This window comes from Lepidothrix coronata, unplaced genomic scaffold (assembly GCF_001604755.1).
Source record: "Lepidothrix coronata isolate B3197 unplaced genomic scaffold, Lepidothrix_coronata-1.0 Scaffold34, whole genome shotgun sequence".
Taxonomy (NCBI): Eukaryota; Metazoa; Chordata; class Aves; order Passeriformes; family Pipridae; genus Lepidothrix; species Lepidothrix coronata.
Window position 1 is genome coordinate 1,892,191 of NW_016690214.1, and position 27,965 is coordinate 1,920,155.

General features: G+C 45.1%; 1 protein-coding gene across 1 annotated transcript; it reads left to right on the plus strand.

Moving 5' to 3' along the window:
- The first annotated feature begins 529 nt into the window (after positions 1-529).
- Positions 530-27,577, plus strand: LOC108495888 (ATP-binding cassette sub-family A member 9-like). The gene is made up of 39 exons (XM_017812079.1): positions 530-1,079; positions 3,999-4,111; positions 4,990-5,200; positions 5,400-5,558; positions 6,304-6,404; positions 6,942-7,168; positions 8,054-8,192; positions 8,728-8,913; positions 9,497-9,629; positions 10,243-10,414; positions 11,223-11,281; positions 12,271-12,381; positions 12,897-13,072; positions 13,375-13,494; positions 13,833-13,971; positions 14,502-14,592; positions 15,123-15,262; positions 15,708-15,827; positions 16,373-16,532; positions 16,817-16,983; positions 17,432-17,559; positions 17,764-17,901; positions 18,745-18,858; positions 19,415-19,585; positions 19,742-19,855; positions 20,028-20,135; positions 20,719-20,787; positions 21,349-21,437; positions 22,520-22,640; positions 22,979-23,096; positions 23,362-23,453; positions 24,481-24,644; positions 25,310-25,385; positions 25,890-25,984; positions 26,291-26,407; positions 26,659-26,799; positions 26,970-27,049; positions 27,142-27,197; positions 27,323-27,577. Exons 1-39 carry the CDS (start codon positions 965-967, stop codon positions 27,410-27,412), a joined length of 4,920 nt encoding a protein of 1,639 aa, XP_017667568.1. The 5' UTR covers positions 530-964; the 3' UTR covers positions 27,413-27,577.
- Positions 27,578-27,965: the final 388 nt, after the last annotated feature.

Here is a 27,965-nt window from a genome sequence, read left to right on the forward strand (position 1 = left end):
CAGTCATGCCAGGGCTCCCCAGGGCTGGGTGCTGCCAGCACACTGTGGGCATGGTCAGAAACGTGCTGTTTTTTAGTGAAGTGCATCTCAGAAGGGCTTTTTGCAGTCACGAGGAGCCTTCCCCATTTCCCACTTGTTGCCCAATGGGAAGTGATGCTCGAAAACACTCTCCTAAATGAGCTCATTCCTTGAAAATGAGTAAATCAGCAGCTGCAGCAGAGCTACAGACTTTTGTTAAGCAACAACCAGACAGCTCTTGTTTGGGTCAGCTCTGCAAATTAGATGCACAGTTCTCAAGCTGTTGAAATTCTAGGACAGTCAAATTAATTTAACTGGTTGAGTTATCGTGTGGCCATACACCCTTCCAGCTCATTTGGATTTCCTGGCTTATCTGATTTCCTCACCTCCCTGTTTTGAATGCAGGTCCACTGGAAAGATGTTTTGTAAAAGCCCAACACATTCCATCCTGATTCCAGCTGTGTAGCAGCTGCTGGAAAAGCAATTAAAAGGAGTGGAAACAGGGAAAAAAAAATTCAAAAATTACGAAAAACAACGAGGAAAGGAGGAACAAGAACTGAAATCCCCTTGGTCCTGGAAGGCAGGATTCACCTCGGCAGAGGAAGGAGCATTTGCTGAGTCAGCCTTTGAGCAAGAGGGGGAGAAGGCAGCAGAATTTTCCCTCTGGAGAAGCTGGGGCAGTGAGGAGGTGTCTCTGCCAGCACTCAGGAGCTCCTGTTCACCCCACCTCAGGGTGAACCCCAACTCTCCTCCCTGGTGGAAACGTCGCTGTTGTATCGCACGCGCGACGCACGAGTCGTGTTAAGTCCTGTAAACTCTGGTGTGTAAACATCTCCAGGCTCCGGGCCAGCAGGTTGTAGGGATTGCTCCATGGCTGGGTCATCACTCCAGAAGTTTTGGAAGCGTTCACACCCCTGGGACAGGGCTGTGACGTCTGGAGAGGGGCATGGCCACCGGGCTGGGCTACAGCGCTGAGCCCTCGCCGGGGCTGCAAAGGGACCAGGAGCTCGGACACCCCAGAGCTGGGGGGCACCTAGTCCTGATGGAGAACACAACATCAGGTAAGGAGCCTCATATTTCTCTCTTTTTTTCTTCTTTTTTTTTTTTTTTTTTTAAGGAGAAATTGATTTAGAAATAGAAAAATTCTCCTCAGGGCGTTTTCATGCAGAGCTTTTGTTTGGTGATCAATTTTTTTTTTCCTGATTATTTAATACAGTGTTACACTGAATGCAGGGGAGCTGCCCCTTCCAGCTCATGTTCTCTGACAAATTTTAAGCTTCGTGACAAAATGTTTAAGAGGTGAAGGAGCAAAACTATTCAGCTTTTCTGGGTGTGTGTGGATTTTGATTCTCATCACGGATGTACTTTGGCTGCAGGTGAAGAGCTGCAGATTGATCACTGGGTCTTCCCAGATGATAATCACTCCCTCCACTCTCCTCCTCCTGCTTTGCTGATGCCACTAAAGCCATCTAAAAAATTAAAAAACCCGAGTTTCACTTCTCTGTAAGAGTTAAAGTGTTGAATTTTGACAAAAGGCAGGCTTGGAGTTGTTATTTTCAAGTTGAGAGTAGGAAAATAACCCGTTTCAAAGTCTGTGTGTTGAAGAGTGGAGTCGGTGCAAATCTGTCCTGCATTTATCAGAGGGTCAGATGCAAAAAAAAAGCTGCAATAACTGGTAAACAGAAGGGTACAGAAAGAGCACATTCACCTCTGCACTCCCCACGTGCAGGGATTAATCCTTGGCTCCTGGAAAACCTGTGGCTCCTCTGGGAAGTGGGAGATGCAGCATTCATTGCTTCCTCCACAGGCAGCATGGAGAGGCTCCTGACAGTGCTCCTGAAGATTTTTAGGAGTTAAAATCATCAACTCACAGAATATTTTGGGTTGGAAGGGACCTCAAAAGGACATCTAGTCCAACCCCCCTGCAATGAGCAGGGACACCTTCAGCTAGATCACAACAAGTTGATTTTTTTATTAGAGGGAAAGAAGTCTGAGGAGGTGCCAAATAGGAATTCCTCAAGACAGTAAATAAAGGAAGGGGTTATATGGGATGTGCCTTTCTGGGACAACCTTTGGGACAGCAGAGCTGCACACACAGGATCCCGTGGAAGTTACTGCAACACCTGAGCGGTGTGTTCCTGGAGAGCAAGAAGTTTGGGTGTATTTAATGAGCCCTAGGGATGCAAACACTTCCAGACTCATCCAGTTTTCCAGGGGATGCTCTGAACTGGCTTAAACACTGCTGCCTCCAGAGAAAATTCTGATGGGTTTTATTTTGTCTTCTGAGTGTGAAGTTTTTTACCTCAGGTCTTGCAGGGGGTTCTCTCTTGCTTTACCTTTTTGATCACTGTCTAATGGCTTAATTAGGTATCTAATTAAAAGTTAATAATATCTAGTATTTATTAAGTATGTAACTGAAAGTTAAATTCCTCCTGATTATGTTCATACAACTTTTCTGGGCAGTATCACTTGTTTGAATTCCTGGCTTCATGTTTGGCTTCCAGTGGTATTTGCTTCTTGCTCCACAGGAGAAAAAAAAATTAAAACTGGGGGAAACTTAGTTGGAATTTTCTAAAAAGTTTTAGATTTGCTCCATAGTTTTTAAATGAAGTGTTTGTCGTGCTTGAGGAGATTCAGTGCAGTTTGTACAAGACCATCATGTTTTCCATGAACCTTTGTTTACTGCCCCAGACATCCTGATTTCAGTTCACAGAGCCTGAAATCCAGACCTGGGCAAAAAAAAGTAACGTTTCCTAGAAATCCCTTCCTATTTGTCTTTAACCTCCACTGCTGGCTGGGATGGGGAAGCACAGGAGAAGGGAGAGCACCAGGAGATAAGCCCTGTGATAACAGTCAGAGGATAAACAGGGATTCTGGATCCATCACCCTCAGAGTAGGTAAATACATAATTATTCCAAAAACAAGCAGGGAAGGGAACAAAGCAGTAGAACCATTTATTAACTCCAGCTGCCCAACCTGTGAAATCAGGAAGTGATGTCCAAGGGGAATAGAGCACTGTGCATTTGAGGCTGCTTTGATTTGGGGTTTCAGGCCACTTGAAAGGATTAAAACACAAAAACATGCTGGGAGGTTCCCTGCCCTGCTCTCCTCCTGGGAAGGGGATGAAACCTGTTGCTCTGAACTCGCTGCTGTTCTTGTGCAGGGAATTAAACTTGGAGCTGAAATAAACATTCCTCATAAAAGTATCCCCCAATAAATATTCCCTGCTCAGTATTTAGGAGCATATAAAGGAACACATGGAAGGAAGGAGGGGTGGGAGGAAGTTTTTAAGATTATTTTGCTTCTCGCTCTCTTCCTCTGATCCTGCTGGTCATAAATTTTATTAATATCCCCACTCAGAATCTGTTTTGCCCATGATGGTGATCAGTCAGTGACCTCTCCCAGCTGTCATCTCAACTCTGGAATCCTTTGTTGTTTTTCTCCTCTCCTCTGTCCAGTTGCAGAGGGGAGGGAGAGAGTGGCTTTAGTGGGTACCTGGTATCCAGCCAGGGTCAACCCACTACAGCACCTTCAGCATCTCACCAGTGTTTTTGGTGGCCTCCCCCCCATGGATGATGTGGAAAGAGGGCATGTGTGTAACAGGGATGATTTTGGGATTGGTTATAATACCTGGAGCAGGTGAGTGGTGGTTTGCCAAAAAACCATATCTAAGGCAAGGCATAAATGCTCTTTCTATAGTGAAATGTAGAAAGTGAACAGTTGTCTCATTCTACAAAGAGGAAGAAGGATGAATCTCTGCATGTGGAAGAGGCAGCTGAGCCCAACCCAGCTCTCTGTTCCCTTCCATGATCTTGGGCTATTTCCTTTGAACTTCACCTTGGTTGTCCAAACTGCAAAATGGAGACAAGTTCTCAACCTTTGGCATGTTATTGGCTTCCCCCAAAATGCTGTTTACACAAGTAAGTACCTTAACTTCCAATGATCTGTTTCATTCTAAATTTTATAATTTTCTTTCTCAGCAGGAAAAATGCAGGGGATACTCAAGAAAGCCTCAAAAATATTTCGGCAAACCCGCGCTCTCCTGTGGAAAAACATCCTTCTGGTGTGGAGGATGAAGATCCAAAATTTTCAGGCAAGTGTCGGTTCTTCCAAAGGGAAATTAGGATTTCCACTACAAAGTGGTTTTTTTTTTTTTACATTGCATGGTTTTTATGCAAGGGGATATGAGAAGCCTCAGCTGGTAATGAGGTTCCCTGGGAAATGTCAGCAGTTGCCCTTCTTCCTGTGACACTGGAACATCCCGGCACAATAAGGCCTTGTGACAAAGCTGGATTTGTTGCTTTTGGTTGTTGCTCCCACCCTGCACTGGACAAAGGAACACAATGTCCGATTCATGGTTACGGTGTACAATTACCAGCAGACCTCCTTGGCTCCAGCACTAAGAAAACATGTTTTCCACTTGAAACGTTCCTCGTGTTTTAAAATCCCCCACACCTGTGGAATGGCCTCTCCCTCGTGTGAGGAGCGAAGTCACCCTGTAATGGAGAGAGAAATTCAACTACAACGACTCCAGCTACGACTGCTGCATTGAAGAGGAGAGACACTGCTGCCCTGAACGTGGAAAGGATCTTTTCTTCTTCCCTTCTGGACTTTTATTGGAGGGAGAGGAGATTTGATCCAATGTAAATATTGCTTTATCATAGGAGAGATAGTTAGGATTGTGTATATAATGTATTATAATATTTATTTGTGTAATAATTGTGATATAATTCCCTTCCCCCCATATTGAGTCTTGTGTTGTGTCTGGAAAACCCCTCTCGCACCGGGGTGAGTTGTGGGAGGGGGGCTTGGACTCAGAAATTGGATTTTTGGGGGTCTCAAACCACAACACACCCACAGCCAGAGGAGCTGGACAGTGCAGAGCTGGGTGAGGAGGGGCCTGGAGGAGCCTTCCCACACCACCAGCCCCTGGGCTCCAACTCAGCTCTGCGTTTCCTTCCTCCCCTCCAGGAATGGGTGACATCGGCAGTTTTCCTCTTCATTCTCCGGGAGATGGCGGATATGATATGGGAACAGCCGAGGATAGAATTCCCTTACAAATTCCTGGGCCAACTGGACGATCCAGCCTTTAATGCCACGGGAGTGACGCTCATGTACACGCCTGTAACCAACACCACCAGGAGAATAATGGGCAGAGTGGCTTCGGATTCAGTGCTGAGGGGTAACGCTGCTCTTAAATCCCTGTTCCACGTCTGAACTGGCCCTGGGGGTGGAGAAAAACCTTTGGCCAGCGTGATTTTTGAGGGTACAAATTGTAGTGATGTCCATTTTCAAGTTGTTGCCCGGCTAAGCAGAGTTCTAGCTGTGATGGTTTTATTTTTATATTTTTTTAAAATATTATTTATTTATTTTAACGGCAGGTATAATAATAGAAGAGATGGAAAATGAGGAAAAAATGGAAACGAAAGGAACTTTTGAAGATGAAGTTATTGGTGTTGTTTTCAAGGATGACTTCTCCTACAGCCTCAGACTTCAAATCAGCAAAACTGTGTTTCCAAATGATGTCTTTGACCACATCGGTAACAAACCAAATGTAACCGTAGAATCTGATTTTATATTAAAAGCTGCTTAGTTGGATCTTTGTGCTGCTGTGCCACTCCAAAGGGATGGAGCTTCCATGTGCTAAACGACTCCCGAAAGATGATTAAATCTGAGAGTCTGTTTCTTGTGAAAGGAAACAAGGGTCAGAGAAAAAAGCTTCAAGAACAACTCAACCTTATCCACAGTCATAGAATTGTGGAATGGTTTGGGTTGGAAGGGAGCTCAAAAGTTGTCCATGGCAGGGACACCTCCCACTATTCCAGGTTGCTCCAAGCCCTGTCCAAGCTGGCCTTGGACACTCCCAGGGATGGGGCAGCCACAGCTTCCCTGGGCAACCTGTGCCAGGGCCTCCCCACCCTCACAGGGAAGGATTCCTTCCCAATATCTAACCTAAATTTCCCTTCTTCCAGTTTGAACTCAATAATCCCCCTTGTCCTGTCACTCCAGTTCCTGATGAACAGTCCCCCTTTGATTCCCTGTAGCCCCTTCAGGCACTGGAAGGTGCTGTGGGGTCTCCAAACAACCTTCTCTTCTTCAACCCCAGCTCTCCCAACCTGTCTCCACATTAAAACATAAAAGGCTGCGTAAAACTAAATCTTGATTTCCTGACTCTTGGGTAAAAGACATTTTCAACCCCACGCATTATACGTAAGTATTTATACACACATACATATGGAAATGTATTAATTATTTATTTATTTTTTAAATTTCTTTCCCCAACAGAATCCTGCTGGGATTATTCAGAAAGTTACTGCAAAGTTCCTTTGTACTGGTACGGGGGTTTCCTCTCAGTGCAGTCCAGCATTGATGCAGCAGTCATAGAAGTAAGTGACCACAGTGGAAAACATATTTTCTGTTCTTTGCAGAGTTATCTGTACATTAAAAAAAAAAAAAAAAAAGGCAGGAAAAAGCCCCACATAAAATCCTCCCCACCAAACCAGTTCATTTTCCCATCCCTGGAAGTGTCCAAGGCCAGGTTGGACAGGGCTTGGAGCAAACTGGTCTAGTGGGAGGTTGTCCCTGCCCACGGCATAGGATTGGAATGAAATGAGCTTTAAGGTCCCTTCCAACCCAAACCATCCTGGGATTCTATGATCCTGTGATTTTCTGTGATCATTAACTCCTTAAATACAGAGTGGGACTCAAAAGTTCAAAGAATGACAGATCACTCCCAGGGCTCGAGGCAGGGTTAGTGTTTATTGCAAGGCAGCACAAAAAGATACTAAATATTTGTTATTTGCCACTTATAAACATAACTTTATTGACAAACTAATCGTTTTAATGCTTATAAAAACCTGTTTGTTCTGATGCTGCCTCTTGCATTACAAAAACGAAATTTACACCTTGTTTCTTTTCTCTAGATGAAAACCAACCATTCTGTCTGGAAAGAAATGAAGTCAATCACTGGGGTTCGTCTGAAATCACCCCTGATTAAACCTATGTTTACACTGGATTATGTTCTGTTCATTTTTTGTGCTATATTGTGCTACTCCCCATTCATGCACTTTTTATCAGTGAAAGTTCTAAGGGAGAAGAAGAAGCTCAAGGTGCTAATGGGAGCAATGGGTTTGCAAGATGTTGCCTTCTGGTGAGTCTGGCAGAAATTCACTGTGTGATTACAGGGGTTACATTAGCTAATGTATGCAGGATGTGCTTGGAGCAACCTGCTCTGGTGGGAGGTGTCCCTGCCCATGGAAGGAGGTTGGAATTGGGTGATCTTTGAGGCCCCTTCCAACCCAAACCATTCTGTGATTCTGTTTGCTGGAGAACCTCTGTTTCCAAGCAAGTTGATCTAAGACAGGGGTTTTTTTATTCTTGCTGTTTGTTATGCTCAGGTCTGCTCTTCTCCCCCCAGAAAAGGGGAAGAGCACTCCTCGTGTGTGTAGCAAGGCTCTTGGGCTTGAGGTGTTGTTTGCCTCCAGAAAATGGGTGGATTCACACAGACAACACAAAAAGTGCAGAAACAACAGATTTTGGAGAAAACTGCCAGCGATGAAGCACAGGAGGGACACAGGGTCTGTCCAAACAGGCTTCCAAATCCAAATATTTCACATCATTAGGAAAAGCTCACAGATAAGGGCTCCTGGCTGCAGATGCTCTGTCTCTTTGCTGGCATTGCTGCATCTGCAGAGACCTGGGGAGGTGCAAGACCTGAACGTGAGGAAGAACTTCTCTCCTGTGCAGTGACCCCTCACCAGAACAGGTTGCCCAGAGAGGGTGTGGAGTCTCCCTCACTGGAGATATTCCAGAGCCATCTGGACACAACCCTGTGCCACGTGCTCTGGGCTGACCCTGCCTGAGCAGGGAAATTGGACCAGATGATGCTCTGTGGTCCCTTCCAACCTGATCTTTTGAGTCTGTGATATTTGCACCTTTCCAGTCTGGAAGCTGTAAATACACTTAGAATTGTGAAACATTTGAATTACAGAGTATGTCATCTCAGGGCCAAAAATAATTGTGCTCTCCTTTGTAGGTTATCCTGGAGTATCCTGTACACTGTGTACATCTCAATATCAGCCAGTCTGCTGGCACTGATCACACTGACAGATGCTTTGAATCATCAGAGCTTTTTAGAGCTATATTTGCTTTATTTCTTTTATGGCATGGCCTCTGTAAGTCTGCTTTTGTCTTCTTAAATGATGCAACTTCTTTTTTTCTGGTTTCCTAATTAAAATATCTGGAAGTCAAAGACTGCAAAGTTCTCCAGGGCTGGGCAAGTAAAAAAAAAAAAGTAAAAAAGAGAAAGTAAAAAAAAAAAACTTCTCACTACCAGATTTTATTGTTATAATTGTTATAATTTATATATTTATGTATTTAAACATATTATATACTTTATATCTATGAAAATTCACCTATATTTTAATATAATTTCTAAATATATCACTCCCGTTACATTTTGAGAGATTCTGACTTGAAATCAGAGTAAAGAGAGGTGCAAACACCAGGCTGGGAGTGGTTTGTCTGCCCCTATAAGCCTGCCCTAACTCTCAGAACTGTGCTAAATCACAAACTTTGTGATGTGCATCTTGTAGGGGACAACTGAAGCTCACCTGGGTCTCTAATTTTGCTCCTATTTTCATATTTGTTTTTTTTTTTTAATTGCCAGCAGAAATGCATCCTGCTAACTCCTGGTTTTCTCTGCTGCAGATTCACTTCACTTTCATGATCAGCTCGTTGTTAAAGCAGCCAAATATTGTCAGTTTTGTGGGATTTCTCCTTCACATCCTCTTTGGGTCAGTGGGCTTTTTGACACTGTTCGACCTTTTGCCGCCGTCTGCAGGATGGATTTTGAATCTCTTCAGTCCTTTTGCCTTCACATCTGGCCTTGCAACGGTAGGTCCAAAAGAAAGCCAGTGCACCACAGAAGTTCAGCCCACAGCAATCCTCCTGCTGCAGAATTGCACAGCACCATCCACAGTTTGTGTTGTCAGAACAACCCAGTCACACCCATCCATCTGCTCTAAATGCTTGGAAAGTTTGACTCCAAAAAGTCCATCCTAATTTGTAACAAAGATTGCTGGGCAGTCCACTGCATTATGCATTTTACAGCCTCTGTATCTGCAGTATATTGAAATCTCTGTAATCACTGCAGCAGTGGGGTGTGTGTGGTGGGCACTGAGATCTGTAAGAACCCTGAGGTCTGGGAGTGCTGCCTTAGCAAACCCCACGTGCATCACTCTGCTGCTGTAGAAACTTCTCCACAGCTTAGAATTCAGCTTACTGAAGCATTTCTGATGCTTGTGGTCACAATAAAACCCTTGCCTCCTTGGAAACAGCATCGTGATCATGAGTGGACTTGGGTGTTCAGTGAAAGTGGCTGTGATGACACAGCAGGAGGTTGCACATAGTGTTTCTGCCTGAAGGAAGTGTCATATCTGACCCTTCCAACTTGTCCTTTTTTTTTTTTTCCCCTTAGATGGTAAAATTAGAAAAACGTGGACCAGCATCTAACCCCAAATTGTACCCTTTGTATGACTTCTACCTCGCACTGAGCCTTGACAGTGTCTTGTATTTCCTACTGGCCATCTACTTTGATAAGGTTTTGCCTGGTAAGTGGAAATGTGAGGGGGGAAAAAGGTAAATTTCCTTGCATTTTATTCTATAATTCTCTCCCCTTCTAGGGGGAAAGCTACCAAAAGGTGGTGGGGTGAGAGAAGACTGTAACCCATGTGGAGCAACAAAAAAGGTGTCCTGGTAGCTGTGCTGGTCAGGTTGTGGAAGGGTGTCTTAACAGCCTTGGCAGGTTACATCAGGACATGAAAATGGGATTTACTGCATTTCTCAGGAAATAAAGGGTTGGGAAGAATCCTGTGTGCCCAGAATCTGGGTGTGTGTAACTGCCTTGTTTGGCCCTGCCTCAAAAACAGGCTTAAACCCTGCAGGGAGGCACCGAGATCCTGCTCCCACAGCCCTGAGCACTGGGTTTGGAAGGATGTTGCAGGACTTGACCTGGTATTTTTGGACCCAAGAGGTTGCAAATGGGGTCTTTGCTGTGATTATTCTCCACCTGCACTTACAGATATGAATGAATGAGTGGACAACTTAAATGGCAGAATTTATCAGTTCTTTTACTCTGCTCAGAGTCTACATCCTGCAGCTGTCGAGGAAGAGACGGCTGGGCAGTTTGGGGCTGATATTTCTCCTTCTCTGTCCCTGAATTAGGCAAGTATGGGGTGCCACATCCTCCTGCCTTCTTCCTGAGGCCCTCATACTGGTTCAAGCCCAGCAGTGGGTACGTGGGGGTGAGAGTTGGCAGCGAGAGCACCCACGACCCCGTTCTCAGCGGTGACGCCGAGCCGATGCCCCCGGGCTTCGATGGGAAGGAAGCAATCAGGTGAGGGCTCCTGTAGGCATGAAAAATACACCTCTACATGCAATATTTGACCCTAGAGAGCACAGTCATGTTGCACTGGTGAATGTCAGACTGAGTCATGTTATGTATAGAGATAAAGTTTAATAGCAAACGTGTGAAAGGGAGGGTTTGCTCAGGGTTTCGTTCTGCTCCAGAGCTGGATTTGAACACTTATTAGACGTGGTGCATCCTCCAAACCAGGGCCAAACTCACTGCCCTACACTTTCCTCTCTGCAGAGCATCAGCAGTGACTCTGTTCCCCTTCACCATCATCCTGTGCAGGGCTCAGTTGGACTCAGTGATCCTTGTGGGTCCCTTCCAACTCAGCACATTCTGTGACTCTGTGATCTTTAAGCACAAAGCTGATGGAGTGTAGTGAATAAAATACTTCTGTGCACAGCCTTCCAGGGCTAGTTGGGCTTTTTGCTGATGCTTCCTGTTGCTTGTTACCAGAAAACAAACATAAATCTGCTAAATTAATAGCTAAGTCATCACTTTTAATTAGATAACCAGGAGTTATCTCGTTCCCTAGGGCCTCCAGCTTCCTTCACTAAGTGTTCCTCGAGTTTGGCTTGGAAACCTTTTAAACAGCTTTTAGAAAAGTACAGTTGCTAATTCTGCTTTAGAGGTACAAGAAATGAATCCCATAAAGTGATTCCTTCAGAGTGAGCAGGACCAGTTCGGGGAGGAGGGTGGGAAACATTCTTCTATTAGGTTTCAAAGGTTATTTTGAAGAAAAATGCTCAAATTGTGAGATTCCATAGTAATGGCTTGCTTACCTTTCCTTTAGACTAAACAACATTAAAAAGACATATAAGAAGAAGGGCAAGAGCACCGAAGCTTTAAAGGGTAAGAAGAGATTCTGTAATTCCTTTATTCCTTTTTCACTAGATAAGAACTCAAAATGTTTTGAAAGGTACTGGATGTACTGAATTTTGCCTCTAGTACTGTTAAATTACATTGTGCAATGGTTATTTCTGCTGGGGCAAATTACTGGCAAATTTTTACCAGCTTGTTTGTTATCACCCTTTTCCCTCCAGGAAAATCACTGTTTATTACTTTTTGCAACAGCAAAACTCTCCTTAAAAACTGTTTGTTTTTTCCACCACTCTAAAAATCCCCTCTCAAACTTCCCTTTCAAAATATAAGTTATTTTGGGAAAAGAAAACTTGGGGTTTTTGGTCCTTGGCTGTGGCCAAATCTGCTGTCTCTGCCTGAGTTGAGCTCTCCAAGCACTTGCCAATGCAAATAGTTGACATAGTCACAGCATAGTTGTGGGGTATTTGTTAAATGCCTTTGTTCAACAGGAACTCCAAGTGAAAATATCAAAAATGAAAAATATGAAAAATATTAAAAATATCAATATGGTCCCAAATGTCTATATTGAGTAAAAAAACCCAACACACCCAACCCAAACAACCCACAGAAAGATGAATTAAGTATTTTTTTAAAAAAAAGAAAATGAGGTAGCAAAGTCTGGCTACTTTGAAATCACTCTTGTAATCTCCCATGTTGGGAAAGCTGTGGGCTCTTCTCTTCCTATGGACACTCTCTTGAGCCACACTAAAATAAAAGGTTGTGAACCTTGTAGAAAACTGAAGTCAAAATTCTTTAAATATTGAGGTTAATGCACTAGTTCCCTCAATTCAATAAAGACTTGGCAGGAGGTTCCTTACCAAGCCAAGTCCCAACTTTTGAAGACCCAACCTGTGCTTTTGGATCTGTGGTTTTGCCTCTCAGCTTCAAAACAAATGTCACTCTGTCACTCGTGGCAACAAGCTACAGGAACAAGTCCACTTCTCACAAACCTCCATCCTGATGTTCTGTTTCTACTCCAGGTTTGTCCTTAAATATATATGAAGGCCAGATCACTGCACTGCTTGGCCACAGTGGGTGTGGGAAAACTGCCCTTTTAAATGTGCTCAGTGGATTTTCCAAGCCTTCAGCAGGTAAGATCGTGGACCTGAGTGCTCGAGACAAGAAACTGTTTGGGTTTTTTCAAGTGTAAGGGGGAAATATGCAAAAAACCCCAAACAAACAAACAAACCAACCAAACAAACAAAAAATTTTCCCTCATGCTGGTTTGTTTCAGTGCAAATTTCTCCTTCCACGTGAGCTCCAGGGATAATGTACCCTTTATGGACATGCTCACGTGTGTAAGCATGCACAGATGGTTGCTTCTCCATCTGGATGGCCTGATGCTTTCCAAGGAAAACACCTATAGGAAATATGTTTTTATTCTCAAGGGAGAGACCTGGTGCTCTGAAATATTTTTGAGGGGTGTTAAAGCTTTGGACTGCACAGTTATTTTGCTTTTTTAAAAATATTTTTAGTTTCTATTTTATCACTTGAGAAACACCCACAGTGCTGGGATTAATGTCAAAGGTATGAACACAAACCACTCTGTTTTCTCCTTATAACTGGGAAACAAGATGAAATTTGTTTCCTTCACCCCCCTGTGCAGGTTCTGCAACGATATACAACTACAACGTTTCTGAAATACCGGATAGGGAAGGAATTCAGGCAATGGTTGGGGTTTGCCCCCAACTTAATTTGCATTTTGAAGCCTTAACGGTGAAGGAAAACCTCAGAACTTTTGCCCACATCAAGGGGATTGAGCAGAAGGAAGTAGAGCAAGAGGTTGGTATGTGCTTGTCAGCCACTGACTTCTCTTTTACAGCAAAAGATCATCACCAGCATCTGGTTCTGTGGAAATGAGAACAACCCTAATTTAGGGGTGAAGTGCTTTTTTCAGTTCTTTCTCATCCTCGTGTTGTGAGCTGGAACTTGGATTTGCAGCGTTTCACTCTAAGAAAAGCCACTTAAAGTAGATAAGTTTGAGATCTTGAAGCTGTGCTCTCCCGTGCTGTGTGTAGCCGTTTGTGAACCAAAATGTGAGCAGTGCTTTGGGAATCTGACTCTTGTCTTTGTGTCTCACCAAGGTGCAGAAAGTCCTCGTGATGTTGGACCTCACTGACCTTCAGAACGTTTGTGCTGATGCTCTGAGCAGGGGCCAAAAAAGGAAGTTGTCTCTTGGAATTGCGATTTTAGGGAATCCCCAGGTAGGAATTTGGTTTATACACACACAGTGTGTACTGTTTGAGCACATAGCTTTGCATTTTGACCTGGCACAGGGACAGGTGTAATCTTCTCCTGGCATTCCAAGGTTACTGACCTCCTCATTCACTTACTGGAAGGATGGAGGGATCCAGTTCAATGAGAACCACGTTTTTAATTAAAAGAGTGGTAATACTGTAGCAAGAGAAAGAGCAATAAAAATGGCTGACACTTGAGGATGCATTTCATTCTTCGAGTGAGATCATCAAAAGAATGAAACGGGGTGATGTGAACGTGGAACTGAGCCATGGGAACATGGTTCTGACCTTGTTGGCCTTTGCAGGTGTTGCTTTTGGACGAGCCAACAGCTGGGCTGGATCCCTGCTCCAGGCACCACGTGTGGAGCCTCCTGAAGGAACGCCGGGCTGGACACGTGACGCTCTTCACCACCCAGTCCATGGAGGAGGCTGATGTTCACGCTGGTGAGCCCAGACTTGCACTTTGTGGGTTTGCAGAAGAGGGTTTTCCACTGCAGAACCCACATGTGGGTGCCACCATGGTGCAATCTGTGCCCACGGGGCACGTTCTGTCTGAGAGCAACCACCCAACCCAGGCTGAGCAAAGGCTAAACCTGGACTGATGTGTCCCTCCAAGACCTTGCTCGTGCTCTTCCTCAGGATAAAGCACTTCCATGTTGTCTGGATATGTCTCTAACAGCACCCACAGACATTAGTGCTGCTGTTTGAATTAACATCTTTCCTATTTCCTTATTATTCCCGTGCTGTGTGGGAAATTCTCCACGAGCCCAGAAGAATTCATAATTAAAAGGGTGACTTGATATTTAGCAGAAAGGCAGTGGTTTAAAAGGAAAAAAGACCTTCAGCACTTGGCCTGGTTTTACTCCTCTCAATATATTATTAATGTGTCTGTTGAGTTCAGAAGGAGCAGGGTGAGGTCAGTCTACTGCACTCTTGTAAATCCCCCTAAATCCTTTGGTTTTGTACCTCCTCAGATCGGAAAGCTTTCCTCTCTAATGGGAGATTACAGAGTGTTGGCTCATCCCTGTACTTGAAGAGAAAATGGGGAATTGGCTACCACTTAAGGTAAATCCTTTTCTTTTGGTCATCACTCTTTTTGGAATAAAAAAAAAAAAACACAACTTCTAGTTCTCGTGAGTGTTTTCTTGTAGAGTCTGTGTTTCTGTACAGTTTCTATGTAGAGTACTAGGAATCTCAACTATTCACTTTAAAAGACTTTTGAGGGTGCCAAAAATACCCTGCTTTGGGACAACAAGCTGCTTTTCTTTGGAACCCAACCCTGAAAGCTCTGAGCAGGTAGCTAAAATGACTTTGCAACCTCCTTTGCAGCTGAAAGGGGACCAGAGTGATGTGCAGCAGCTTTAATGGGAAGCTGTTTTCCTCTGAATTTTAATTTCTGTGTTCTTGCTTTAGCAGTACTGGGCAGGATCATTATTCCCAACCTCAACTCTTTTTTTGCATGCACCTATAAAAATTCCCACTGAAATGCTGCCCAGTTTTGAAGGTTTCCCTGGCTTTGGATTTGAAGCAGATGATGCAAACATTTTTTTTCCCCCTCACCTAACATTCTAACAATGGTTTTTTAACACAAACAGGATGCACACAAATGACCTGTGTGACCCAGAGCTTATCTCCTCCCTGGTCAGACAGTACATCCCTGATGCTGTGCTCAAAGGGGAGAAGAGGGATGAGCTGTGTTATATGCTGCCTCTGGAAAACACTGACAGCTTCCCAGGTAAGAAAACCTGACACTGTGCCACGGTTTTAAAGGGAAACCAAGTGGTGGGAAAAGCAGAGAGCAAAGTTGCTGTGAAGGGAGCAACTATTCCCTAGTCCATACTGTGTGGGATTAGGAAGCTGCATAAACATCAGTCTTGCAGAACGACTCCAATGCACATGTTAATATTAATAATGCAGATGAACAAAAGAAAATCCACCAACTAATCTCCCAACTAAAATCCACCGAGTCTCCTCTGTTTTCAGGATGGCCCACGTTAATCAAAAACTCTGAATTTTCCAGTGCTTACCTCTAAAGAGAACAATAATTTTGTGATGGTTTTTGAGTTATGGAGATTAACAATGTGAATGCTGGAACACCCAACTTTAACCCTGCCAGTCTGAGTTTGTGCTCAGCACCAGCCTTGGCCACTGGGCTGAGTCTGGTTGTCCCTGTTGTGCAGATCTGTTCAGCCACCTCGAGAGCAGCCTTTTGCAGGGCGTTGTTAATTATGAGGTTACCAGGACGACCCTGGAAGATGTTTTCCTGAAGCTGGAGGGTGAGGAAGCCGTCGATGGAGAAGGTAAAGCACTGACTCCCATTTGCACGTGTGATATTATTAAGGTCCCACATACACAGATGTTTTAATTGAACACCTAATGAGTTTCTGTTAACTGTGAACTTTGGTAGGTCTAGAGTAGCAGTTGAATCCCGCTTTCCTTTAGTGAAGAGTATCTTCTTGGAGAAGTCTGGATGATTCAGTCTTGACTTCCCATAGGCTTTTAAGCACAAGGATTGAAGGCTGATGGCTGATGTTGGAAGGGTATTTACCTTTGAAGGGTTTTACTGCCCAGACAAGGAGGTGGGAAGAGCTAAAGTGGGCAGAAGGCACTTCACAAGGCCAGTGAAGACACTGGATGTGTTGCCAATACAGGTTCAGCCAATCTGAATTCAGCAATGCAATTTACATTCTGGATAAATTATGGCCCCTTTTTGCTGCCCTTGTTTCTTTTCTGACTTAAAAAAAGCCAAAGTATTCCTCAGTTCAGAGCAAAAGATCCTCGTTTATTGTGATTAAAATGTGTCCTTTGAAGGCTCTTTGTGGATAATGGCATTTTTAAAACACAGGAGACAGAGACCTGGAGGAGAGGGACCAAAACCTCCCGGGGTTTCCCAGACCGGGGATCCTGGCAGGGAGTGGGATGGGGCTCTGGAGGCAGCAGGTGTGTGCTGTGATGAGAGTTCGCCTCCTCAAACTCCGGCACGACGGGAAGCTCCTCAGGGCCGTGTAAGTACAGGAGCTCTCCCCTGCCCTGCAGCCCCTGCGCTGGCTCAGTGCTTTCCCAGGGATCTGATCATTCCCTGCAGTGACTCATGGAAGGCTTCAGTACTGGTGGAGATGTTTGGAAGCAGAGGACTGGGTGGAAAACGTTTAAAAGCCGGGGTAATAAGGGCAGTCTGAATTTACTGGTAGAGCTCTGAATTGCTTAAGTTTTAAGTTTCCCCACATATCACAATATTAGTTAAGTTGGAGTTCCCCTGGACTCACTCATGGTTTGTTTCTCCACCTAGATTGCTGCTGTTTGGAACATTCATGCTTCCACTGATGATGATTTTAACTCTCATTCAACTGTGGCACAGCTCCAGCAGCTGGGAAATCACAGCTAGTCCATATTTTCTTCCCACTAGGGAGAAAATTCAAAATAAGTCCTCAAACCTTCTCATCCTCAATGACACAGGTAAAGAAGAACATGTGATGCTGACTCACTTTCTGCACCAACCTGAATCTTATTACAGTTGACAGACCAACCTTGCCTTACTCTGTCTGTACATTCCTTTCTACATTTATGCCCTTGGGAGGTGTTTTTTGGGGGCAAAAGCAAATCCGTTCTTAGTGACAATAACTGAGTAGATGATATGTGAAAGAGTAATGAACCAGGCAAATTAAAAAAAAAAATAAATGCAATAAATAAGCTAAGAATGGAAACACATTGTATTTAACCAGTTTAATTAAAATAGAAAAAAAAAAGCATAGCAAATACATGTTTGCTTAGAATCTCAGTGTTTGGGGTTTTTTTTTAACATCCTCTGTTTTGCAAGTGGGAACTTGCTTGTATGAAACTGTTTATCTTTAAAGAAAAAAACCCTCTCTAATTACTCTAATTTCTGTTCTTGACTTGATCTCAGGATCAGAAATGGAGGATTTCATTGCTGCTTTGAAGACTCAAAGCATAACCCCAGAAATAACTCTTGAGAAGAACATCACAAGCCTTCCACATCATAGTGGAGCTATAAAAGTATCCCTGGAAGGCAAGGTGAGGGTTTTTTTTATTTCTTTCATCCCATACACCAACAGGATCCCCTGAAAAGTACTTAAACGAGGTACAGAGAAATAAACACAACAGGAAGGGAGGATTTTTGGGATTTTTTTACCTATTAAATAATATTTAACATTATCTGAGTGCTGCTCACGCTTCTCAAGGGCGTGAAGGTGACATCTTTTGCTCTCACGCCCTCAGAGCTACCAGTTCACGGTCATGTGTGGTGCAGAACCCGTCAATTGTTACCCTCTGCTCGTGAACATCATCAGCAACACCTTCCTGAGGCTCTTCAACTCCACGGCGCGCATCCGCCTCTGGAGCGAGCTCTTTTCCAGGGTGAGTGTCCTGTCCTGCCTTCCCGGCTGAGAATTAACTGGAGTGCTGAAGAGATAAGGACTGTGCAGGTTGGAAACCTGGTTGGGTGAGCAAGATCCAAGGGTTGGGGCCAGTGGTGTGACTGCTGCCAGTTCCTGGGGGATTTTAGGGACAGTTTCTTCTGCCGTGTTTGGGAGCTCTGTAGGGTTTCAGTGCCATGGCCTTCCAGCACCCGAAGGGAACCAGCAAGAAAGACGGAGAGAGGCTATTTACAAGAGCCTGGAGAGACAGAACAAGGGGGAATGGCTTCAAACTGGCAGAGATTAGGTTTAGAATAGATATTAGGAATGAATCCTTCCCTGTGAGGGTGGGGAGGCCCTGGCACGGGTTGCCCAGAGAAGAGAAGCTGTGGCTGCCCCATCCCTGGAAGTGTCCAAGGCCAGGTTGGACAGGGCTTGGAGCAACCTGGGCTAGTGCAAAGTGTCCCTGCCCATGGCAGGGGGTGGAATGTGATGAACTCCAAGGTCCCTTCCAACCCAAACCATTCTATGATGATGAATATGGTCTAAATACAACAGTAATACTTGCAAACCCCACCTTTCTCCAACATCCATTTTGCAGGAATCAGCATCAAAAAGTTAGTCTCTTTTCTCAAAAATCTACAGTTATTAAAATACTTTTTGAAAATTCTAAGATGCCAGACACCTTTTTTTTTTTTTTTTTTAAATTTGCCTTGTTTTCTGTTCTTATCCACAAATGGTTTACCAGTAGTGTTCTTGCTCACTTGCACGTTCAACCATCCTACGAGCCAGATTTTCCCTGGATAGCTGTTGATTATGGGTGACTCTGAATTTCTCTCCACAGACAGAAAGCTCAGATGTAAAGAACTATATATTTTTCAACTGTCTCAGCTACCTGCTGATTTTGGCTGCTGGTTTGCCTCCTCTCCTTGCAGTGAGCAGCATGGAGGATTACAAGGTAAAGAGCACGAGCTGTAGACGGTCTTACACAAGAAGTGAATGTAAATTCAATATCTCTGGAGACCAGTTAAATATGGTGATGCCCTAGCACAGGTTGCCCAGAGAAGCTGTGGCTGCCCCTGGATCCCTGGAAATGTCCAAGGCCAGGTTGGACAGGGCTTGGAGCAACCTGGGCTAGTGGAAGGTGTCCCTGTCCATGGCAGGGGGTGGAAAGAAATGGACTTTAAGGTCTCTTCCAACCCAAATCATTCTATGATTTCTAGGTAGGATGTTAGAAGAAATACAACCACACAGGCAGAGTGTTGTACCAAAGTGCATTTCTCTGCATCCCAGGGAATCAGCTGGGGCTCAGAATAATTTGGATGTCAATAAAGACTTTGAGATCGGAATGATTTAATTTAATTTTTTTCCTTTTTAGGAACGATGTGGTTTTAAACAACAGTAGAATTAGAAATGCAAGTGATTGGGAAGGGGAGGAGGGCTCAGCCAGGGAAGGGAGGAGCAGGAAAGGTGTTTTAGACTCTTCTAACTCAGCTCCCTGTTCCCACTGGCAGCTCCAGGCTCGCTCCCAGCTGCGGCTCTCGGGGCTCTTCCCCTCGGCATACTGGTGTGGGCAGGCCCTGGTGGACGTCCCGTTCTTCTGGACCCTGCTGTGCCTCATGTTTGGGCTTTTGGTGGCCTTCAGCCGCACCTGCCCCTTGCAGGCCAGCACCACCCTGCTCCTGGTGAGCTGAAAACAGGCAGACACAAATCCCCCTCCCTCCCTCCCTCCACAGCCAGCCTGTGCTTTGATTGTTGGATTCAAAGTGGGCTGCTCCAGGCAGGTTCCCACACGTCCACATGCCCCTCCTTGTCACTGATGTTGCTCTCTCTCATTCCAGATCATTTGCATTATTGGTTATGGGGTATCTCTTGTCCTCCTCATCTATTTAATTGCCTTGAAAGTTCGCAATGGGCAAAGCAACCGTCATGTTCGGTCTTTAGTCTTCATTCTGGTAAGTGAAGAGCATCTTCCCTCTGAAATATTTGGTTTACATGTCTTGCCACTTGAGGCTTCCTTTCAAATATATCAACACACAGCAGAATAAACCCAAATCAGTGACAAAGAGCCTGTTTTTTAGCAACAACACATTGATGTTGGAAATTCTTTTTCCTGCGTTATTCCAGGTGAATTATGCTCTCTATATAATCAGTAGCCAGGATGAACCCATTTACTACACCTGTTGTTTGATTCCTGTGTTTCCACCTCTGGGCTGGATGATGTTCTCTTCACCAGTAAGTAAAACGCATCCTACTAAATTCCATAATGGTCCTAATGGTGCAAACTGGCAAAGCAAGAGGTACTTTCCAAGTTCCCTGTCTCGAAGTGCCAACTGCCCAAAAGAGAGGGTGAGGAAAGACAACAGGGGAAGAAAAGGTCCAGGTAGAGGAGTGAGAGAAGGAGCCAAGATTTGAGTTGTTAGTCCTTCATTTGGTGGGGATATTTTTGGTTTGTTTAGTTACCAAGAGCTGTTACAATGGCTGTATTTTGGCAGCATGGGAGGGGAAGGAGGTGGAGTGGGAAGACCCGGAGGGAGGAAGTGAAGCTGGCAGGAGGTAAAAGAACTGGGAAGAGAGAAGCAAGGATGGGGAAGGTCAATCTAACCTGATCTGATTTGAGGCCCCATTGAATCACTGTGGCCAAGGAAGCCACAATCCTTTGAGCAGCATGAAGCAAAACCAAAGTGCAGCTCAAAGCTGCTTTATTCCATCCTGAAGAAAAGCTAAACACTCCTACCTCCCCCACTTGCTCTGACCCTGCACTCAGACACACCGTACTAAGGAATTTTCCTAATTGACTGACATTCTTTTCTTGTAGCACTTCACAATTTTAGACAATGATGAATTCCTTCAGACCTGGAATCACATCTACATGGCTGTCTTTGCAGTAAGGAACAGTTGGAAGATGGTTGCTTTGGAAAGGGTGGCTGTTGTGATGCAGTGGACTTGCACTGGGCTTGTATAACTCTCCCCATAAGTAAACCACGGGTTATGTGGTCAAAATTTCACATTAAGGGTTGGCAGGGGAGGCACATCCAAGGAATCATGGGCTTGTGCCTCATGTGGCCCCTGGATGCTGCACCATCTGTGCAAAAACTGGGGAGGGAAGGGGGGTGTGAAGTGGAGCTCATGTCTAAGGGAGAGACAGTATTAATCAACTAATCAGTTTAATGCTGCTTCTACAAAAGAATGATGTGATCCCCAATCCTGTAGGATCTGTTGGGGTGCAGATTATCTGGGCTAAAGCTGCAGAAGGAATTCAAGGCTTTTGCAAAAGATCTGCATGTCAGATGGAAATGTATGGGAAGCATCAATTTAACTTCTTCCCCTTTTAAACCTTTTAGTTGAAATAAATGAGAGAGGTTCCTGCTTCCCCTTATCATTAATATTAATCAAGTGTGTTGTTACCTTGTCTCCATCCCAACCTAATTAATTTCTGGTGTTTTAGCCATACCTCCACTGTGTGATTTTTGCTTTCCTCCTGCGCCATTTGGAGATGAGATATGGAGGAGTTACAAGATTTGATCCCGTCTTCAGGTGTGTCCCAGGGGTTCCTTGTGAGCCAGAACTATCCCAATCTGCAGGGTGGGCTCGGTGCTGCTCCTGGCTCACCCCTGACAGCAGGAGGAGAGGAGGGGGGAACCTAAAAAAAACTTTGCAAAATGTGCATAAAGCTTGTATTTTTAGTTTTAACCAGTTTATCTGAAGGGCAGGAAACTAAGGACAAGGGGAAGGGGTTTTTAATTCCTTTGGGTCATTGCAGTTTACAGCTTAACTTACTGGAGTTTCCCTGAATGTGTCTGGTGGCAAATTCCCACCCAGTGTGTTGCAATAGAAGATCAGTTGAACTACAGTGTCCTTGAGAGGATAAAAATTGTGATTTGAGCTTTTTTTTTTTTAATTGAGGTTCATAGCTGAGGTTTCAGAACATTTCACTGCAGCTGGAAAAATTATGGTTACAAATCGAAACACAGCATTTGAATTCCTTTTCAAACATGTCAGTATTGCTCCTGGTAGGATGGAGACTCCCCCTAAAGCTTCATCAGGCTGGTCGTCTGCAACCTGCCCTCTGCTTCTCTGTCACCAACAGCAAGAGACTGACCACCTAAGTCATGTGGGAGAAGATCTGTAGAAAATACCAGATTTTCAAGCATTAGCAAATGTGACTCAGCTGAGTTGAACTGGACCTGATGGTCCTTGTGGGTCCCTTTCAACTCAGAATATTCTGTGATTTTGTGACTCTGGGTTAGATGCCCAAATTGCTTTGAAATCCTGCTGTGTGTATTTTAATCCTCCTTGAACAGATCACTGGTGTGTGCAAAGCAGGAACCAGTCAATAGTTACTGCTGAAGGAAAAGCTAAACTTGGCCTTTATTTTCTCAAGGATGCCAGTGGGGTTTAGTTTCTCCCCCATGGATAAATGTTTGAGCAAACACTGTCTGTGGAACAGCCCAACAATCCTCGTGGATTCCATTCCAGCTCAGGACATTCTATGAGCTCCCTGAACTCAAATAAATTGTGCAGTGGCTGCGTTGGCGCTGCCCTGGGAACAAACCTGGAAACATAAACCTTTCTGGAAGTGACTCCCAGTGATGCCACCTCTCCTCCTCCACTTGTAGGATCCAGCAGAAGAGAGTGGTCACCCAGCAGAACAGAGACCACCCTGGGGAGGAGCCCCCAGAAGTCCAGGCAGAGAGGGAGAGGGTGCGGAGCGCGATGGTCTCCCTGCAGCAGGACGAGGTGAGTCCAACCCCCTTCCTTCTTCCCCTTTTCATTCTCCATCTCCAGGTTGCTTTCTTAGCTACTTTACCTTCATCTCTGCTTCCTGAGCTCATGCACTCAGATGTCCTGACCTGATCTCACCCTGGCACCAGAAGGAGTTTAGCTGACATTATTATTTTTGTTCCCATTCTGCTTATTTTCCCCCATTTTTTTTTAATTTTCCCTGTTGCTCTCTTTCCTGGATTTTTAACTGAGAAATCTTCTCTTTTTAGAGAGTCATACTTAATGGTAAGAACAGACCAGCTATCCCATGGGACAGGAGGAGAGTTTTCATTTCCCTCTCCGTCTCTTCACAGGAGTCCATTGTCATTGTCAACAGTCTGCGCAAGGAATATGAAGTCAAGAAAGCCAATTCCATCTTCAAGACACAGAAGAAACTTGCTGTCAAAAACCTCTCTTTTAGTGTTAAGAAAGGTTCAAGTATTTGGCTGCGCTCCCTATGATATAAATAGCTAAAATCTGAAGTGAAGGTCATGTTTGGAGAAATATTTTCATCAGGATTTTCTTGTGGGCAACCAGACCCAACATCCCGGGCTCCTGCACTCAAAGTTTAAATTTATGGGGATAAGTTAATGAACAACCCCTTCCCCTACTGTACATTTAGATATTGCCCAGCACGCATGAAACAAGGTCTTATTAATAGTAATTATTATTAACAGTTGTTGCATATTTGTTCTAGGAGAAGTATTAGGTCTGTTAGGACCCAATGGAGCTGGAAAAAGCACAACTATCAACATGATTTCTGGAGAAGTAACAGTGACTGCTGGGGAGGTAGGTGGTTCCTTTGGAGATGCCCTTGATCCCTTTATAAATTAAGGATATGATAAGGCAAGTCAGCAACACAACCCTTCAGTCAAGGAATTTATGGACATTTATGTGCAATTTATATACTCTGGATATTTACAGAAGTGAGAAGAAAGTGCTGATTTACTTCAAGTATGTTCTAGTTTTCATCAAAGTCAATGTTATAGATTTAAGGATCTGAGTTACAGAAAATCTTTGGTGGGCATTGGAAACCCACTGTGAAATTTCCCAAGCCCTGCAGGAAATGTTGCCACGTAAATAAAACCCAAAAATAACCCTCTCCATAAACAGCCTTGCAAAACTGGGAAATTGGAAACAAATGTGGACAGTGTTGGGCCAGTAACAATCCATCAATTAATTATGTGCAGAATGACTAATGACATTAGTGCTGGGGGAGGGAAAATGCCATTGCTGTTACAGATTTGGGACTGAATGTTGGAAACAGAAAAGTACTACCAGGAAAAGGGAGTCTCATCTTGGTGCTATTAGCAAAGTTTCATGGTAGTGAAAAGGCAGATGGAGCAGGATCCCTGGATCCCTGAAGAGTGATCCCTGTCCATGAAGCTTTCTGGGCAGCCACATGGTGACCACTCACCAGTGTCTGCTGACTGCTCAGCTGGCTACTGTTTGACTTGGCCAGGGCTTGGAGCAACCTGGGCTAGTGGAAGGTGTCCCTGCCCATGGAAGGTGATGGAACAAGATGGGCTTAAGGTCCCTTCTAACCCAAACCTTCCCATGATTCTATGATTAGGAAGAAATCCTTCCCTGTGGGAGTGGGGAGGCCCTGGCACAGGTTGCCCAGAGAAGCTGGGGCTGCCCCATCCCTGGAAGTGTCCAAGGCCACGTTGGAGCAACCTGGGCTGGTGGAAGGTGTCCCTGCCCATGGCAGGGGATGGGATGAGAGGAGCTTTAAGATCCCTTCCAACCCAAACCATTCTGTGATTCTGTGACTCCCACAGCCCCCAGCTGTCTGTGTGTGTGTGTGTTTGTGCAGGTGCTGCTCAGGGACCACGATGCAGCCGCCCTGTCCCCAGGGTGCCTGGGCTGTTGCCCTCAGCGGGACCCGCTCTGGCCAGACCTGACGGTGCTCCAGCACCTGGAGGCATTTGCTGCTGTGAGAGGGATGAGGAAAGAAGATGCAGCTCTTGCCATCAGCTGGTATGAAAGCCAAGTGATCTCAGCTCTTGGTTCTCCCTCCCTCCAGAGGCAGGGTCCCTCCCAGCCCAAGCCACACCATGAGTCTATAGGGCAGGGAAAGGTTTTTTCCTGATAACAAACCTGGTTGGTGGTCACAGCACCAAGCCTGCCAGAGCTCAAGGAGCATTTGGATGATACTCTCAGGCAGATGGGGTGACTCTTGGGGATGGTCCTGTGCAGGGCCAGGAGGTGGACTCAATGATCCTTGTGGGTCCCTTCAAACTCAGCATCTTCTGTGATTAAGTGACAGAGCCTTCAATGCCTCTTTACCTCAGAGAAATGGGATGTCCTGATAAGATCTGCTACTTTATACTCTTCTCAATCCCCTGTCAATGAAGATTTTAGCCTAAGTTTATCTAGAAAACTTAAGGAAAAAATTAAAACTTGCTCCAGTTCGTGGCCAGTTATATGAGCAACTCATTTCTCTCATTAGCTGCACTTATTGCCTTGAATTCCTGCAAAAATTCCTTAATTTACCATCTAAGTTAGGAGTAAAATCACCAAGTAACCCAAGGTGATATGTGTAGTCAGCCAAGACAAGAATGTCTGGTTCCTCAGCTCCCCTCACCACAGTGTTTGCACAGAGAGATGGTCATTTTGGCATCTTCCCTTTCCATTGCCCACAGCATAGCCAAGGCCTTGGACCTCCTGAAGCATTTCAAAACCCCAGCCAGGAGGTTATCTGCTGGAGAAGCCAGAAAGGTACGTGTTACCTTTGTCTTTGCTACCTGAGCAAACCCTGCTTGCTCTTCCTTGGACGTTGTGCACAGAAAACCTTCAGCTGAGTGGATTCCTGGCATCATTTATTTTCATCAATAGCCTTGGAATCGAGCTTGGCAGGTTCCTCCCTCCCCTTCCCCCTACTCTCCCACACTGTGTGTTTAATAAGTGCTAACCACAAATTGGATTTACAAGGTAATCACCTCTTCATGCCCCACCATGTGCACCTGCCAGCAAATGGGATGGAAAAGCACTTTCTCATCTTTGGCAGGCTTAGGAGTTTTGGGGAAATCTGATTTTGAGAGATTAAAATGTTAACTGAGAACACCTGATGTGTTTTTTTTTTTTAATCCCTGTTCCTCCTGCGCTTCGGAATCAAGAGCTTCAGCCTTGAAAAGATGCACGAGGATTAAGATATATCAGGACAACTCACCAGTTTTGCAGGTGAAGTAAAGCAGACCTGACCTCGTGCTGTTCCCATTTCAGCTGTGCTTTGCTCTGAGCATCCTGGGGGATCCGACAGTGATGCTTTGGGATGAGCCATCCGTGGGAATGGACCCGAAGGGGCGGCGCCGCATGTGGTGAGCGTGACAAAAAAGCAAAAATTCCTGTTTTCTTCAGAGAAAAACTGAAAATTATAGGCAGTTCTTCCTTTAGTCATTCAGCCCTTGTGTTTGCTTTAGCTTTTCACCAACAGTTTACACCAAAAGTGTAAAATTTGGAGGGGGTGCTGCCATGACAAACTGCAACATGGCACTGGCACCCACGACATCCTCAAGCGAGATAACCAAAATCTTTTAAAGAGTCATGCTTTTAGGAAGGGAGACACATAAACCAGATTTTCTTTGGCTGTTCCTGGGAGGTAACTGTGATCCCTCTGTCCCCAGGAAGGTGATCCAGAGCTCCATGAAAAGCAGGGAACGAGCAGCCATCCTGAGCACGCAGTCCCCGGAGGCGGCGGCGATGTGTGACCGCGTGGCCATCCTGGTGTCGGGGCGCCTACGGTGGGCACTGGGTCACACCCAGCACCGGGATGGCACCTGGTCTTCAGTCTGGGGGGGCTTCTTTGGCTTTGTTTGGTTTTACTTTCATTTTGCTTTTTTTTTTTTCCCCCTTCCTAATCTAAGGGAAAATGCTGGTTTGGATTGTGGCGAGTGTGTAACCAGCGGTTTTTGTGCGTTTCTGCTGCCCAACCCCAGCGACTGCTTTATTTGCTGATTATGGTGGGTCGAGCAATGTTTTCCCTCCTCTGCAGGTACATTGGTTCCCCTGAGGATCTCAAGAGTAAGTTTGGCACGAGTTACCACCTAGAAATCAAGATGTCAGACCCGGAGAAAAGCGATGCTCTCCACGCTGATATTCTAAACCTGTTCCCCGGCGCAGCTCGGCAAGGAAGGTGAGTGGCCTGTGGGCTGCACAGCAGCCTGGATTTGTGCTGGGATTCTCTGTTGCTCCCACTGACCTTGCTCAATAATTTACCTGGGAGCACAGTCGCCCTACAAGCCCCTCAAACGTTGATGCTGAGTCACAAAATGATGAATTAATTTTTTTTTATTGCCTTTTCAGGACTTCCTCCTTGCTCATCTACAAGATACCAATGGCAGATGCACTACCCCTGTCCCGGTCTTTCTCCAAGTTAGAAGCAGGTAAAAGGAAACAATCAATTAAGTAAGGAGATGGCTTTCAAACTCTTTATGTGGATTTGGGTTTTAAGGATATTTTCTCCACCCCTCTGCAGCTAAACAGAATTTCAGGCTTGAGGAGTACAGCTTGTCACTGAACACTTTGCAACAGGTACGTTGATGTGGGAGTCCCAGGTTAGAAACTGCCTGTATAAAAGGAAGAAATAGCCCATGACCAGCACAAAAACGGTCAGTCCTTGGCAATAATGGGGTTGTTTCCTCTGTGCCACGTTGCAGGTGTTTGTAGACATCACCAGGGATGCAGAGGAGCATGACCTGGATGCAGCATCCAATGGGGCTGTGGAGCAGAGACCCCTTCAGCCCTGACTCTTGGAGCCACAGTGAAAATATTCAGTGTATTTCATCAGTGTTCCTGATCCCTGTGATCAGCTGCAGCCCCAGAACTTGGTTACTCACACCACAACACAGCCAGCTCTGCAGGTGTTCTGCCTCACAAAGAGAAAAAGAATTATTATTTTAATAAATAATGCTTTTATCCTTTGACAAACTGATGCCTGACGTTCATCTGTACCCCTGCTCCGACTGACTTATTTGTTGTGCTGAGGAATAACCCTGCTGGGATGAATTGCTGGTCCCCAGGCAGAGAGGGAGACTGTGGCTGTGTGTGTGTGGTGGGGCTTGTTCAAACTCAAAGGAGGTTCTGACACCTCACTCACCCATGGCAGGAGGGCAGCAGAGCTTTATCTTGCTCAGTCCTGAAAAGCATCTCTCTGGGTGGTGTAATGTGGCCATGGAGGTGGTGATTTCTGGTGGAGTCTTTTGTGTTTTGACCCAAAAATCTGCTGTTCCTGTGTGTTCCAGCTCAGGTCACCTTGGAGCCTCTCTGGTCCCCACCACTGGAGACACAGAGACAAGGAAA

Bases quoted from the DNA above. Each gene is read 5' to 3' on its own strand.
- LOC108495888 (XM_017812079.1), top strand. From the start codon at position 965: ATGGCCACCGGGCTGGGCTACAGCGCTGAGCCCTCGCCGGGGCTGCAA. The intron at 4,112-4,989 runs GCAAGTGTCGGT...CCTCCCCTCCAG, and splicing joins TGAAGATCCAAAATTTTCAG to GAATGGGTGACATCGGCAGT. The intron at 17,902-18,744 runs GTGAGTGTCCTG...TTCTCTCCACAG, and splicing joins GGAGCGAGCTCTTTTCCAGG to ACAGAAAGCTCAGATGTAAA.